This window comes from Mytilus galloprovincialis, chromosome 14, assembly GCF_965363235.1.
Source record: "Mytilus galloprovincialis chromosome 14, xbMytGall1.hap1.1, whole genome shotgun sequence".
Classification (NCBI taxonomy): domain Eukaryota; kingdom Metazoa; phylum Mollusca; class Bivalvia; order Mytilida; family Mytilidae; genus Mytilus; species Mytilus galloprovincialis.
The window spans coordinates 7,909,084-7,925,200 of record NC_134851.1 but is presented as its reverse complement, the minus strand read 5'-3'; the positions used below and the strand labels follow the sequence as shown (position 1 = coordinate 7,925,200).

The following is a 16,117-nucleotide window of genomic DNA, read 5'->3' as shown; positions in this document are numbered from 1 at the left end:
TCTTTGTGTTTTTTTGTTACATACTTTTGTAAAATTGCATTTTACGTTTGCTTATGTGGTTTGTCTATATGACATTTTGTTTTTTCTATAATGACATATATATAGCTGTTTTTATAGTGACCTAGAATATAACAAAATGATGACCTCCGCCTCTATTTTTTTATATTTGTACCTATTCTCTCTGTTTGCTTTGTTCAGACTTTGTTTGACAATGAAATAGAATGTTATGCAAAGGGCATTAAGTGAGAAGTTTAGCAAATTACAGAACTGTTGAATTAATTATTTTTGTTATTTTTTTATCTTGTACTATAGAGATACAAGACTGATAATGTTGATGTGCATACAAGAGGCGCAAAAGTTACCAAAATGGACAGACACATTTATAGATTGAAATAAACTGGCTATCGTCATGGCTTAATAAAAAAGACAAACATAAACATAAATAGTACACACGACACAACATAAGCTGATGCATAAAGCAATAAACCAAATCTATTAATATGTTTAAATAAACAAAAGTCAATGTGGATCCTACATCTTCTTTTTGCCCACTGTGGGAATTTGCATAGTGGGTTTATGTTTTGTTTGATATATTTGCATTCATTGTTTATTTAGAGTCTAAAGTTTAAGGCAAGCTTTTAATATCACGTTATTAAAGTCTTAATGTCTGAGTGGTAATGAAAGACATCAAGATTTATAATTTTGCATATTCTATCTAACATCCGGGTAAACGCAAACAAACATAATAGTGAATAGAAGGCGTTGATTTTTTTCATGCACAATTCCATCCTAGTTTAATAATACATTTTGATACAATCATCTGTATAACAACCTGGATAAAATGTTATAAACTACTCGTGAATAAAGCGAGGATTACAAGAAACAATACATAATTAAATAAACTTTGTATAGTCTTACATTACATGTATGTGTGTTAGTTAATGTCTCTTTCACTTTTAAGTAAAACAAAATGTAACTTTAAAGAGAATGCTTATTTGTTCACTCTATTCCAGGCTCCTACGATATTTACGTTAAACTCGTGTAAATAATGGAAATACGAGAGGGTTCACATACTATGAGATCAACTATAGTTTTCAAGGTGTTCGTGATTCACGATTTTTTGTTTTCAATGTTATGGTGTGTGCTGTTGTTTTTCTGTTAGTGGTTTGTTTGCTAATGTGTTGTCAGTTTTTTGTCGACCTTTGAGCTGTAATGTCCTTCGCTTCTATTTTAAGGAATGCACAAATATATCGATAATGAATTAAAAATAAAAATGAATAAACAATATGAAGCAGGAGTACATTCTATTTATCTAACTTCCAGATTCATACACACAATTACACCTTGTTATCTAAACATGTTTCACAGGAGTAGTTAATATATTTTACTATCATTTAAAATTTACATGAATGTTAGTGTTACCTGAAAATCAACGACAACCTCACGACAAACAATTATTTTGGACACTGTTACTTCATGCTATCACACCTTAGTGTTAACAATCGTTGTCCGTAGGATTTATCAAAACTTCATATTTTCATATGCTCTAAGGGAAACAATCCATAATATGTATTACTAGATCGTTTGTGATGATACATGTCTTATTGTATAGTTCAACTTAACTTTAAAGCTGGCGCATACTTACTGATTTGTCGACTATGTCTGCTTTCGTTTTGTAAATAGTGTGTGTGCTTAGTGCTTAGTGTCCATTAGACATGTTAGATGAATCAATCATTTTATGCTATTTTTTAGAGTTGATTCGAAGGTTTTGTCAATAAAACAACTGTCCAAGGAAAGATGATTTGGTTACTAACAAATATGTTCAACTCAGCTTTATAATGTACAATATAATTCAGTGGTTGTAACTGATAGCATTTGCCTGTCATATTTTTTGTTCGTTTATTATTTTGTACATGGATACGGTTGTAGGTTTCAGAGTTCAACTGTTTTATGCGTTGTCGTATTAAGAGTGTTTATAGCTTTCTATACGGTATTGAGTTTGCTCGTGTTGAAGGGCTTACGGTTACCTAAAATGGCTTTTACATGGCTTATTTTGGTCACTATTAGGCCATCTAAATTTAATTCCATGTTCGACAAACCGGCCGCACATAATGTTTTTAAACGGAAACAAAATATTTTGTTCATAATAATCCCATTTCCCGCACCAGGAAAAGTAATCGAGTTTTTCCGACTCCGTTTTATGTTTTTCGATCCCGGCATACTCACATCGCGCCCCCTACCCTTTTCACTTACATTCCACTTGAAAATTTTGTTGTTAGAATTAAGTCCGCAGAAATTCTGCAGGAGAATTGATATAAACTAAACTATCCGAAACCACTGCATGCCTATGCGCCTGTTGTGAGTCATGCTTCTGTTGTTCTTTAGTTGTTGTTTGTTGGTGTGGTTCATCGGTATTTATCCGTTTGTATATAGATAAGATCGTTGGTTGTCGTGTTGATTTTTTTACACAAGTACTTTTAAAGTCAGCTATAGCTCGCTGTTTTTGTCTTGGCCAAAGTATTGTGTTGAAGGCCGACTATGACTTGTACTTGTGTCAACTTGAAATACATGATCAGGTTGGGAACAACCCTTCAAATGTATAATTCTTTAAATGAGGGACTGTCCCGCAAACAAAGGGTTATTTTCTGGTGTAGAATAGAAAAAAGAAAGAATAGTTCTGAAAGAAGAATGCATCACATCTTGTACAATTTTTCTAAAAGAGTGATTCACACATTTTTAATAATTAATAAAATATATATTAAAGTCTAGGAATATTACAAAATTCTTCAACATGTTTGACCATATAATACAAGATAGATGTATAGTTCTTTAGGAAAAGGTCCTTCAAATAATATAAATTTTTGCCTTTTGTACTTAAAAGGTGTTTTTACAACAACAATAAATCTGCATATCACTTAAAATGTACTTAAAACTCGTGCTTGCTAGCGTCATTTGTCGGATATGGTGCTCATGCAAATCTTCCATATACGACACATAGCGGTAACAGGAGATTTTTTGTTTTGTAAAAACACCTTTTAAGTACAAAAGGCACATATTTATATTGTTTGAAGAACTCTGAATCTGTCTGCAGCTCCTTGATGGGCTTCAACCAAGATTTCTCTATTCGAATTCTGTTCTTTCCTTGTCTACTTTTTGTCTACAAGTTTCATGAGGTCTTCCTACAATTCTCTTTTTTTGGTGGTGTCCACGTCAAGGTGATTCAAAAATCTTTTCTGTTGCTTATCTTCCAACATTCCGCCAACATATAACAACATATATATTACATTGATTTTGTACATTTTCATTTTGTTGTTTCTACTGTATTGCTTTTTTGTCCATATTTTTTTTAACTTATAGTATGCTGTTTTTCTTATTTTCAATCCATTCTTTGAGTCGGCACTTGCATTGTGTGTGGTACCTATGCCCACTACAATGTATTTTAAACTATCAACCATCTCTGTTTCTTCGTTGTCAAATGTAATAAGCTTGATTACTTGAAATGTTCCCCTCATAAAAAAGTGTTATTACATTGAGGGGTAACTCATCATTTGAAATGTTGTTCCAAACCTGATAATTATAATCGCTCGCCTTTACCTAAAAAACAATTTTTGTTTTATTAGAATTTTCAAATCGCTGACTCGCCCCAACTTGTGGGGTCTAAAAACCCATAGTCTCATAAGCTATCAATTATTTTATAGAGTGGCTAACAACATGATTCTCTAATAGTGGTGTTAAACCAGATAATACATTTTCTAAATACGAAACCGTCTGTACCAAATTAGGAATAAGACTGTTGCTATCCATTTGTTTGATTTTTTTAAGCTTTTTTTTTTTGCCATTTGAAAATGCGTTTTCCTTTTTTTATTTTTGTACGAACAAACGTAGTTTTATATCTTTATTACACCAACAAAACGCGAGTGATGATCTGCACGGAAAATACTACACACGTATTTCTTATTTATCAGTATAGTCGAGTTAATTTCCATTTTCATTTCGACTACTATTTTAAAATAGCTATATAAATATCAAGATTATATATTAGTTACCACAAATAAGCACAATGTTTGGGATGTCCTTTGCTGTAGTTTAATAAATATGTTCGATTTTATTCTGTGCTTTTTATGTTTTCAAGTTTTCATATTATAACGTCTACTATATAATTTTTGTGTTTTTAAGTGCAGTAATTCTGTCATATAGTGTTCTCAGTGATATTTATAACATTGTTATATAAGTGGCAGGTTTGACTTGCCATACAACCTATTTGAACCCAACATTTTTTCTTTAAATTTCTTTAAATTTTTCTATACCAAATCAGAAAAACCCATTCTGGATTCGCTGAACATGTTAAGTGTTCGGCTCCTCTTTTTGTTCTGTACATACAGTTTTCTCATTCGAAGTTTTTGACATTAATTTGTATCGCCTGTAAGGATTATGAGATTGAAGTAGAGTAACCTTCACCTCATCGATCGCTATTTGTGTTATGCATTCTCTGCATACACATATATATTGTCACTTGTATATTTTTGTACTGTAAGAATTGAGCCCAGCAGTCCATCATGGTGATAATCACTGGCGTGAGTAAATAACATGTATCCCGCTTTATACTTCTTATTCATAAGCTTGGCTTTTTTTTTTATATCTGTTTCCCTATTTTCTTTAAGCCATTTTGTTTTGATACACACACGCGGCAGGAGGCGCTTTTTTGGTATTGTTTGTTTAATCAACATGGCAACTTACTTTTAAATACGACAGGCAGATATATTGCAATGTACATTGTTATTATTTGTTGGAACCCGGTTTAAAAATTTGAAATTACGAAACACATAGTATGCCATCCAAAAAACATAAGTTAATAATAATACCGTGCCAATAACAACAATTTTGACGAAAGGAGTACTACTGGACTTAAACATCTTTTTTAGAAAAAAAACATCTTGTAAAGTGAACGAACAACAATTGTTTGATTAAAAAAAAAGGGTCAAAAGATACAAGAGGAATACTCGAACTCATAAATCGGAAAAAAAAAACAGACAACGTCATGGCTAAAAATTAAAGCAAAAGACAAACAGACTATCAATAATTCACAAGAAACAACATATTAGGAAATTAAAGAACTCCACCAAAATCTTGTGGTCATCTCAGTTGCACCGGCAGGGTAAGCAGATCTTGCTCCGCATGTGGCACCTGCCGTTTTGCTCAAGTTATTACAAATCCGGTAAATAGTTTAATTCGGAAGGTCAGATTTAAGAAAAGGGTAATGAATTATAGTTACGACGTAAGAAACATATCTATTATCATCTGTGAAATGGTTATTCCATAACGGTCAACCAACCCATGATGAGGTCAGTTAAAATTACGAAATAATGATACCCGTAAACTTAAACAATGATTATATCTTTAATATACATATAAATTGACATGACTACCGTAGACTTATAAAGATACTGACAAAAAAAAACAATTACATATATTATATTCAATATTTGACATTTTAGGTCAACTGGTTTTTGTCTTTTAGCAGCTTGTGATAAACATCCGAATTTACAGAAAAAAACATTGATGTTATATAATCAGTTTATAATATTGAGAATTGGAATGGGGGATGTTTCAAAGAGAATAAAGAGCAGATTTGAGAGCAGTGTCAACGAATTATTGATCCTTTGTAAGGTAGCAAGTGACAGTAACTGTAGTATATATACATGTATCACAAAGTAAACGATGGGGTTGATTATATGACGATGTCGAGGTAATTGTACATTAGTATTCATGTAATGTATATTTTTATTATGTCATTGTATAATATTCTATTAGTATGTGACACAATAATAAAATAAAATTTATATAAGGAAATACAGTTTGATTGCTGCGATTAGACACATATCCACTTAAGTACGAATAAATTTGATGTAAGCAAGTATAGGCAATCTAACAATTGTTCTTTTCGTCGTTAACACTGAGAAAAAACCAATACCGTACAGTTGGCATTTCCAGGCCCGATCAATTAAGAAAATCTAAGGTCGTGTTCTCATTGACCTAAACTCTGTGTTGTGTTAGTGTAATTCACGCTTAAACAAAACACAATTACGTTCCCATTGATAACATTCAATGTTTACATGTAGTTTAAATCATGTATTGTCTACATGCAGTCGATAGTCAATGTAGAACGTGTGTGGTTCAGTGTACATAAAACAAGGTATTTAGATCATGCATTTAACCCTGTATTACTTTTTAATAAAATTGATTTTATAACAATTATTTATGTAGTTTTTTTACCGAATCATTTGTCTAAACTCGATATATTATTTGGTTTGGTATATATATTAGGGAGCAACCATTAACCTCATGCGGGAAGGGGGTTATGGTTTTTTGAGTGTGCCACAGAATTTTATTTTCGCGCATAGCACGAACATTTTCATTAAGTTTTTCAAAGCTATAAATCAAATAATTTGGTTCAACATTTAATACTATAAAGTGTGGGGAAAATCTGTATTCAGAATTGTTTTCCTCATTGAACAGAATATTTTTGATGGAAAAAAAACAACCCCTCTTTTTTTTAGTCGAATTTTAGTTGAATAGTCATTCCCTGAACCCCTAATCAAGACTCAATGCATCATCATTGCCAAACACATCATTCATTTGAAAGTACCTTCCCGAAAATACACAGAAATATTTGCCACTGATCAATCAACGATTCATTCATAAATGCATAACCAAAACACCCTTAACATCTCAATCCTTCTTCTTCGTTTGTAGCCTAAGTGATGTTTTGCGTAATTAGTAGCGGATTCAGATGGGGGCGGGTTCCGTGGGTTGGAACTCCCTTTTTCTGACAATTAATGTTTGGAACAACCATGCATTTTAAAAATGCCTTTATCCGTCTCTGGTTATCGAGATATCTTTATTAGGTACAAATCATCAAAATGGCTTTTATCACTGCCAGAAAAGTTGTCAAAGAAATTTAAATTCGATTCTATGTAATGAAAATTTAAATGACATATAGTTTATAAAGTATGAACAAAACTTATGCAGAGGTATCTAAACCAGGTGTTTAGATGCTAACAAATTTAATGTGAAACCAGTGTACATTACATTAAACTAATTGTAAACATGATGTTATATTTGTTATTTTCATCGGATTTTGTCTAATGCTTAGTCCGTTTCTGTGTATGTTACATTTTAATGTTGTGTCGTTGTTCTCCTCTTATATTTAATGCGTTTCCCTCAGTTTTAGTTTGTTACCCCAATTTTGTTTTTTGTCCATAGATTTACGAGTTTTGAACAGCGGTATACTACTTTTGCCTACATGGCGTTTGGTGTGAACACGGCCTTTCAAGATTATCATGCATCGCAAATCAATTAACGAAAATAAAACTATGACAGAAATCAAAAATACGACAGCCACTGACCTACAGGCTCCTATATTTTGACAGCCAAATAAAGAATTTTGCTGGATTTCACATTCTTGTGACCTCATTACTCTCCTCCTTACAGGGGACAGCGTTTTACATAATAAAATAAAAACAAACTATTCTAATCAGTTGAAGATAACTGAATTTATTCTAGAACTATACAAAGCAGACAAAATATTTAGCGAAAACAAAACCAGCCGTGGTAGGGTATAAATACAAACAATATAAAAATATAAAAACTTAATTCAATACACACAGTAAAGATCTTTGATTACTTACATTTACTGGTTGTTAAATAACAAGTAATTATTATTTAGTGCGATTTTGTTGTCGGTATAATCCGTGTTGTTCTGTGATGAAAATGCCTTGATGTGATGAGGATTCAAAACATTACTTCTGGTATTTTGCATTTTTCCAAAAATTATAGCACATTTAAAATACATATAAACATTAAAAAATCAAATCAAAATATCAAAAAAAAATTAAGTCAGATAGGAGGCATTACTATTATTTTTTGTTAATATGCTTATAATCTTTGAAAAGTAAATTTTCATACTTGACCGCATAGATTTACAACATGAAAGAGTAAAATGTCTTAGTTTACGGTTTCATATTATTCTATTTTCATCAATAATGAGGTAAAATCGTATTCTGCATTGCAGCTTATGAAAAAGAATGATTTTTTAACAAATTAAGACATATACACGAGCTAATAAATGTATTAAAGATAGATGAATGCATCAATCATTATACAATTAAAATTATTTAAAAACTTAATTTAGAATGTTGTCACTGCATTGAACTTTGATAAATGCATTTGTTTTAGATCACAATTTAGATGGGTACATTTTTGTACTATTTTGAAGTAAGTCGAAATGCTTTCAACCCTTTGAAATAAATGTTAAAGGATACTTTCAAACACAAATAACTACTAATGATAAAACAGTGCATGATCAACTTTAGAAGGAAAAAACAAATATTAATTTAATGTACATGCTTTTGATTGTTCGATATACACACATACAAAATTGTTTTGACATGTATTGGATTTAATTGCATCACATCTTTTTAAAGCAAAATTTCTTGTATCACCAATTTAGGAAATGTGTGTGCTTAAATGTAAAAAATATGTAAGAAAGAGACCTGAACGAGAACCATAACCAACTAGTTTCTAACAATATAAACACCATTCAGTAAAAAACAACCACCATGTTCATCATGTTATGATATTTGTAAATAAGCCAAATTAAAAATATGTACATATAATGTTCACAAGAGTGTCTTCAACTAAATTGTTATAATTTCAATCTCTCAACTTGAATATGTTTTTTTTACAAATAGTTCAATATCAACTCTCAGGTAAAAACTTAGAGATGCAACGATGGAAGTCAAAACAAATCTAGTAAGGCATTTTCAACAATTTTAACATTTTTGCCTATGTTACTAAATGACTGAGCAATGGTCCTCAAGGTTGGTTTCAGACTGTGCATCCGACAAAACTTCTTGCTCCATTCTTCTAAAATATCTTTATTCAGTCGAACCAAATCTCGTTCATTTTGCTTGTGGCTTATACGCTCCCAGGTATGGAAATCCATGCCAAGTTCGATCAGGAATGGGAGAGATTGCTTTCCAACCAACGGAACTAATCTGTCAATGTGCTCCTCTGTAGGTACTACATCCCACTTCTCCGGCTCCCTGTCTGTAATGATGAGCAACTATTATTTTAGTCGAAACCTTAAACTCATTGGTACAGTTTATGTATTTAGGTATGCTTTTTGGAAATATTGTAACTATTTATGCACATCTAACACATCTATATAGATTACAAAGTGTTCTTTTACTTTTTCATATTCTTACCATGCCGTCGTCGGCGTAACGTTGACGGATGGATTTAAAATGTTTTTTTGGTATATCCCGTGCATTCAAAAGGTATATTTATGATATATATGTGTTACTGACCAAGAAAATGACGGGATTGTGTCCTGTACAAAATATGTGTGATCAACCAAAATTATGATAACTATTACAAATGAAAATATGATATAACTATTTTGATACACTAAACTTACCAAAACCAATAAAGTCACCTTTCACAAGCTGTAAAACATCAATAAATGTAATTATAACTAAAATAAAAATATGTATGGAGCATAAACAAATCAACAGTTTTCATATATGCCACAGATTCATAAGAAAACAACCCGGTCGTATTCATATTTGATATACGATCACCCAATAAAATGATTATCTATGAGAGATCAATCATAAAGTATGGTACAATTTTAACATAGTATGCATATGCTACTTTTTATAACTGTATAGTTTTAGTATTTCTAAGTCTGACATACGCATGCATGTCTACAGGTAACCTGCGCAATAGTATATATATTGTGCCTGTTTAGGTCAACGCTTTGAACTTGAAATGTGATGTTGTTGTCAGTAGAAATCTATGTTGATAACCGTGTTTGCTATTTTCAAATGAAAAAAAAAAGATTTAGCAGCACTGTTAGTCTGTTTTTATGTTACATGTATACATGTTATACGTACATACAAATTATTCTTTCTGGTATTTTTTGTATGTACATAATGATTAAGTTTAAATACATTGCACGTGTTTGTTTTTCAGCATCATCAAAATGTATGTGCATGGGTGGTATGCCATTGACTTTAAGATATATGAATTCGTTATTGTCTTTGAACTTCCATTTGGCAATCTTTGATTGATAAATTATGAGAAGTTAATTGTAATGTTTGATTGTTAACCTTGTGCAAGCGTATAGTTTTATGACATGAAATGTTTCTGCATTTTTAATCGCCAAAGAAATTTCAGATGTAATTACATTGAAACAAACTTCTTTTGTCAATATTTTGTGATAGTCGTTTACCTTGCAAAGTGAATGCATGTTTCCTTTTTCAGCATCTTCTATTGCTTTTGCTATTTCTTTAAATGTAACCGCTTTGCTATCCCTGCATCGTCTAAAAACTTCAAAGTTCCATAATGTTTGATCCCCTGTGTCAACTGTGACATTAACGTCTTTCGCCGAGAATCCTAAATGTATTGCTAGTTCTCTGACGTCATTGCTGCTGTACATTAACGACAATCGACGTAGATGTAGGTCTGATGGTAACTCTTTCAAAAACTTTTCATTTGTAACTGTTATAAAGAGATTGAAGGTATCAAATGCAAATATATTAATAAAAAGTCAAGCTTCCATGGCAGAGTCTAACTATATAGGAATTAAAGCAAATTTAATTTTTAGGGAACATAGAGATAATCATAAACCAGGCGTGCTTCATACATGTTTGCACACTTAGATATAGTTAAGCTTTTTTAAAAGATAATAGGTTAATAGATTAAAATATGATAGTGACCCATTGGTGGCCTTCGGCTGCTGTCTGCTCTATGGTTGGGATGGTGTTGCTTTGACACATTTCCTATTTCCATTTTCAAAGTTATTCCTTCGTAAAAGTAATCATGTTGTATATTAGCCAATCTCAGCATAATGATATATTACCTAATTGGATAAGATCTTTTTGCATAGAAGGTATTTCCTTATAGTTAACTGTTATCACAGAGATATGTCTCACCATTTGGTAATTTTGATGATGCAAATGTTTAAATTAACATTGTAATACTTTAACATCAAACATGTAGATATTCCAAGTCAATGAACCATGAACGAGGTACATTGCAAACAAATCTCCATGCAAATGAGATATGCCAATGCTAATACAACTGAATACTAAATATCATTTACTTATTATAAGTCTTTCATTTTAAACTAACCTAATTTCAAGCATTAACATCAACTATGTAAAAGTTTCAAAATCAATGAACCGTGAAAAGGGGATGGGCTATATAATATCCATGGAAATAAAACTTGTAAATGCCAAAAAAATGTGCATACCTAGTATCATTGACTTAAAATTGGCAGTTCATCTTAAATTGTTCTAATCACAAACTTATACATGTAAACTAAGCAAAAGTTTCAAAGTTGACAGACCATGACTGAAAAGTGTAGATTTAGTAATGTGACTTCAAATAACTGTAATACTGTTTCTGAAACAGTACATGAAAAATCAAGAGCCACTTGGATATAATTCAAACATAAATATAACATGTTAATTTTATGACAAAGTGACGACTAACAAAAACTCAAGGCACAATTGGAATGTCACTATGTTGCTTTAAACTACCTCTCTATGCGCGACATGTTGAACACCGGTCCAGGCCACATCAAAAAGAAGGTGTTTAACTTCTCATCAATTGTATTCATTTATCAATATGCTAAGCGTTGCTGTACTAAGTCTGGAAACTGGCCATTGTTGTATTATAGTTCGTTAGCGTGTGTTATATTTTAATGTTGTGTTTCTGTTGTGTCGTTGTTCTCCACTTATATTTGATGCGTTTCCCTCAGTTATAGTTTGTAACCCGGATTGTTTTTTTTTCTATCGATTTATGAGTTTCGAACAGAGGTATACTGCTTTTGCCTTTATTGCTTACAGAGTGCTTCCTTGGAACATGAGATAGATAACCTCTCATGACAAAAAAACACACTTTCACACAAAATACGTATACACAAAATTGTAAATGAACATAAATCGTTCACCAGAGAAAATGACTGAATAGTTAAAAGTTATATGAAGAATTCAGGAACTTCTGTAGTGACAATAAAGAACGGATGAAACTCATTACTACATTACTTGATTTTACATTCTCTGTTGCCAAGGATGGTTTAAATCGGATGTCAGTAGAATAATTTATTTACAACTAATATGTAGAAGAGCTTCTCTGTACAAACTGTCAACTATTTTACGTCTCACGCAGTTTGGAAGACGTGACCTTAAGATTTTCACACACGTAAGACTGTTAAAGCAAATATGTAATGAATGCACAACTGTAATTTATAAGACAAATCTCGATTCCTGTATCAAATGACATCATCAATACTATAGGTACATGACTAACTAATATTAAACATTAATACACTACTATGATACTCTGATATGGTTTCTATTTTTCAAAAGTCCATTGTCCAACTACAATTAAAAAGTTGGTCATAATTTTTTAACACAGATTTGTTATTGTGTTACCTCAAAACAAGGTGGTTGCTTCATTCATTTCAAATACAAGTGCAAACCGATTTGCTTTCCAATTATATCAATTGAATTCATATTGTTTAAGAAAGAAATGAGGAACTGGCGCTTTGTATTACATTCAATTAATTAACATTTAGAAAACCATTCCGTTTGACTATAAAATCTCTTAAACCACGAATTTATATGTATAATAATTCATAATAATACAATACCTGGACACCCCGGTTCACATCCGTCCTCCTCCTGCTAGAAATACAAATACATATCTCTGCTTTACATTCTTGAAGATAGAAAGCTTTAAAATACTATTTGTATATCACGAAAAATTAAACATATTTTAGCAATTTTACAGACATAACAAAAGTGTATGCATACATAACTAAAGGAATGTATATCTAACTGAATGACAATAAACATACATGAACATAATGTAACTATATACGCTCAAATCGTTAAAGAATTCTATCATCATATTATACTGACTTGTGTTTTATTCATCTCTTTATATTTGCATTATTTAAGTAGTTCACTATTGTCAAAATGATTGTGTCGTATATGTATGTTTACAAAATTTTATTTGTTCTTTTTCTGTATCTAATTGTATTTTGGTACGATTCTTACCTTTCCTGGTATCCACGATTTGATAATATGTACTGGGTGTTCAATGCCATGAGCAGGACATTTCCAGATTTTGTCGACATATGCAAGATTTTCGAATGGTAAGATGCATGGTTTATCTGGTGAGTTACAACATACACTGGTCACAAAGGATGCATCCCTGTTGTCACTCTGATCACTGCTGGTTCTTATATACAGCTGAATTATTTTTTCCAAGGCAGATGTTAAACATTCATTGATACTGGAAGCAAGATCCCTCATTATGAGTGTGTTTGTTCTGGCATGAACAAGTCGGACAGAAATCTTTTCATCTTCGCAAAGTATATACATATCCAAGGAAGGATCAATTGTGAACACTCCTGACCTGTGGAACAGCATTTCCCTTTTTGTCTCTCTGAATCTCTTTACCGACCAGACAGATAAGCAGTAACTTATAAATCGGAAGGATAATGCAGGAGGTATCATCAATGATGTCGATTGAAAAGCTATGGCGATATTTCGTTGTGTGATGTCGGCTGAATGGAGGTATCCGGAATCATCACTACCTCGTACCATACTTGCAACATAGTAAAAGTCTGCAGGTATACGCATTCGGCTAGTATCGTACCTCTTTGGTTCTACCAATATGTCCAGATGGGTCATAACAGTTAACAGATAATCTTTGTCTGTGTTGAATTTTGCATATTTCTTTCTCTTCCAAACGCCGTCTATTGCGTATTTTGAAACCATGCCTTTCGTTCCCATTGCATACCACATTTCTTCTCTTTTTTGGTCTCCTTTGCAAAACTGCTTGTCTGTAACAATTGATTTAAAGGCATCAATGAGAAGGGTTGGAGACAAAATAATACGGTCGTCCAATTTAGGTTCATCAAAGTACAGTAACTTGCCAATTGAATGTTGAAATTTCAGAAAAACCTTCAACTCATCTTCTGACAACGGTCTTATAGGCTGCAATGCGTTTATTTTCTGTAGGTGCTCTAGGGTTATCAAGGGAATGTTGCGTCTGATTAACGATGCAAATTCTAACTCTAAAGGGATAAAGCATTTCGGAAGTAGTTCACCCCATGTTGGTTGCCTCTCTGATTCGCTCATGATAATCTTCTTTATCTTCCCCATTTCCCGATCATGTTCGTCTTTAGCGTTGACAAATATCTGATCCTCAATCACCAAATGCTGCTCTAATGGCGTTTGTTGAAACATCTTCTTGATTTCAGCAAATATTTCATGTCGTCTTTTTTCAATATCATGCTAAAAAATACCACAAGAGAACATTTTTACGTTATACTTTATATTTTGACCACCACTTCCTTCTAATGCAATTATTAATTATCGGTATATTAATATAAATGCATAGTTACAATCACACAATTGCCTGTATAAGGACATTTTAAAATAGCGATGATGACTACATATGCTTGTGACTGACCAAACAAATGCAAAGCCTGCCTCATATAGATGTAGCGCTAGTATGGTGTTATTTTATGTATTCAAGCCAGATCATGTTGTATAATATATCATGTATATTTGGAAAAAGGAAAATCACAATAATACTGAACTACGAGGAAAATTAAAAAAAAATCCCTACTCAAAGAAAGAAATTTGAAATTATAACACTTGTTGTTATCTTATTAAAACAAAATAATTGGAGAAATGGAGACCCTGTTAGTATTTTTTGTTGTATTATTTCCTTCCCTTCATTTTAAGTAGAAATTCAAATTGGTATGCACAAGAAAATGTATGCACTAGGAAACCTAAATATGAAATAAAACAATTTTCTTATATGCTCGTCAGAGACAAAACAAGCAATTATAAGTTTGGAATATAACTTAAGATCATATTTGGACAAATATGTGTTAACGTTAAACTATTGTATAAACAATAAGCAGTTAGTTTATGCCAATAGTAAAGACATTATTCCTCTTTCTTTATTTATTTGTTTAAGTAACAACAATATGAATCAAAGTCAAAACCTTCCACCACTTCAATTGAAAGTATACTTACAGCTTTAACCTGATCTTTGTGCGTTAAGACCACCATAATTTTAGGAAATCCCTGATTACTTCCCTTGCAGTATGTTACAATGGTGTTGATCCAAAATAGTAGATAATCTGTAAGAATAAACATGAAAAAAAGAATAATACATTGGTGAACACTGATCAAAGACGTAATTGCTTTCCATTCCAAATTAAAATTCTCCAATAATGATATATATTCTAAAGATGTTAAAAATGTCAAGTGTTCGTTTATATATTTATGAAAAACTATATTGACATTTGGTGTTTTAAACTTAACAGCTACTTCATGATAGTGTTTATACATAAATAAATATATATAAATACCTCTTGCTGTTTTATGTTGACCCTTTCCTGGAAGATACTTTTCATACGGACAGGGATCATCTAGTTTTCTACTTCCATCCAATACTACCATGTAAATAGCTCTGTATGTTAGAAATGTCTGATGAGTTGAATAGAAAACATCTTGCCCTCCAAAATCCCAGATAATTATTGGTGCTATCTTTCTGTTGTGCAACTGCTTTTTCCCAACTTTAGAAGACATTTCTAAAAACTTTTCTTTTGAGATTGACACTTTGACTTCTTTGACTTGTTTTGAAACCCCGAACATATTTTTCAGCTTTCTGACAATTCCTGGTTTAGTAACAGTATGCATATGCATCTCACCAGTGAGACTTGACCTTGCTTCAGAACCGTCTGAGTCATCAATTGGTTTGTCATTGATACGATCTTCGTCATTCGACGAATATGAAGTTTGTCTAAAATCTAAAAAAAAAAATTACAAAGAAATATATGAACTCAAAAGAAACCAAGAAAAATACATATACATGTAGTTAAATAATGTCCATTGATCAGAGGGACTGACTTTTCAATGTATAACTATAATACATTTACTGATTAAAAACAAAACTTTACGACAAAAGAGATGATTTGAGCTTTCTAATTGTGAACTTTCCATTTTTAAGTAGAAACATT

General features: G+C 31.7%; 1 protein-coding gene across 1 annotated transcript; it reads right to left on the bottom strand.

Annotated features, from left to right (window-relative positions):
* Nucleotides 1-7,578: 7,578 nt before the first annotated feature.
* LOC143058788 (uncharacterized) lies at nt 7,579-14,363 on the bottom strand. Its single transcript, XM_076232236.1, has 5 exons — nt 13,131-14,363; nt 12,722-12,755; nt 10,295-10,563; nt 9,479-9,506; nt 7,579-9,108 (listed from the first exon to the last, which is right to left on the bottom strand). Exons 1-5 carry the CDS (start codon nt 14,325-14,327, stop codon nt 8,798-8,800), a joined length of 1,839 nt encoding a protein of 612 aa, XP_076088351.1. The 5' UTR covers nt 14,328-14,363; the 3' UTR covers nt 7,579-8,797.
* Nucleotides 14,364-16,117: the final 1,754 nt, after the last annotated feature.

Bases quoted from the DNA above. Each gene is read 5' to 3' on its own strand.
- LOC143058788 (XM_076232236.1), bottom strand. From the start codon at position 14,327: ATGTTTCAACAAACGCCATTAGAGCAGCATTTGGTGATTGAGGATCAG. The intron at 12,756-13,130 runs GTAAGAATCGTA...TTGTATTTCTAG, and splicing joins AATCGTGGATACCAGGAAAG to CAGGAGGAGGACGGATGTGA. The intron at 9,109-9,478 runs GTAAGTTTAGTG...TCATCATTACAG, and splicing joins AGGTGACTTTATTGGTTTTG to ACAGGGAGCCGGAGAAGTGG.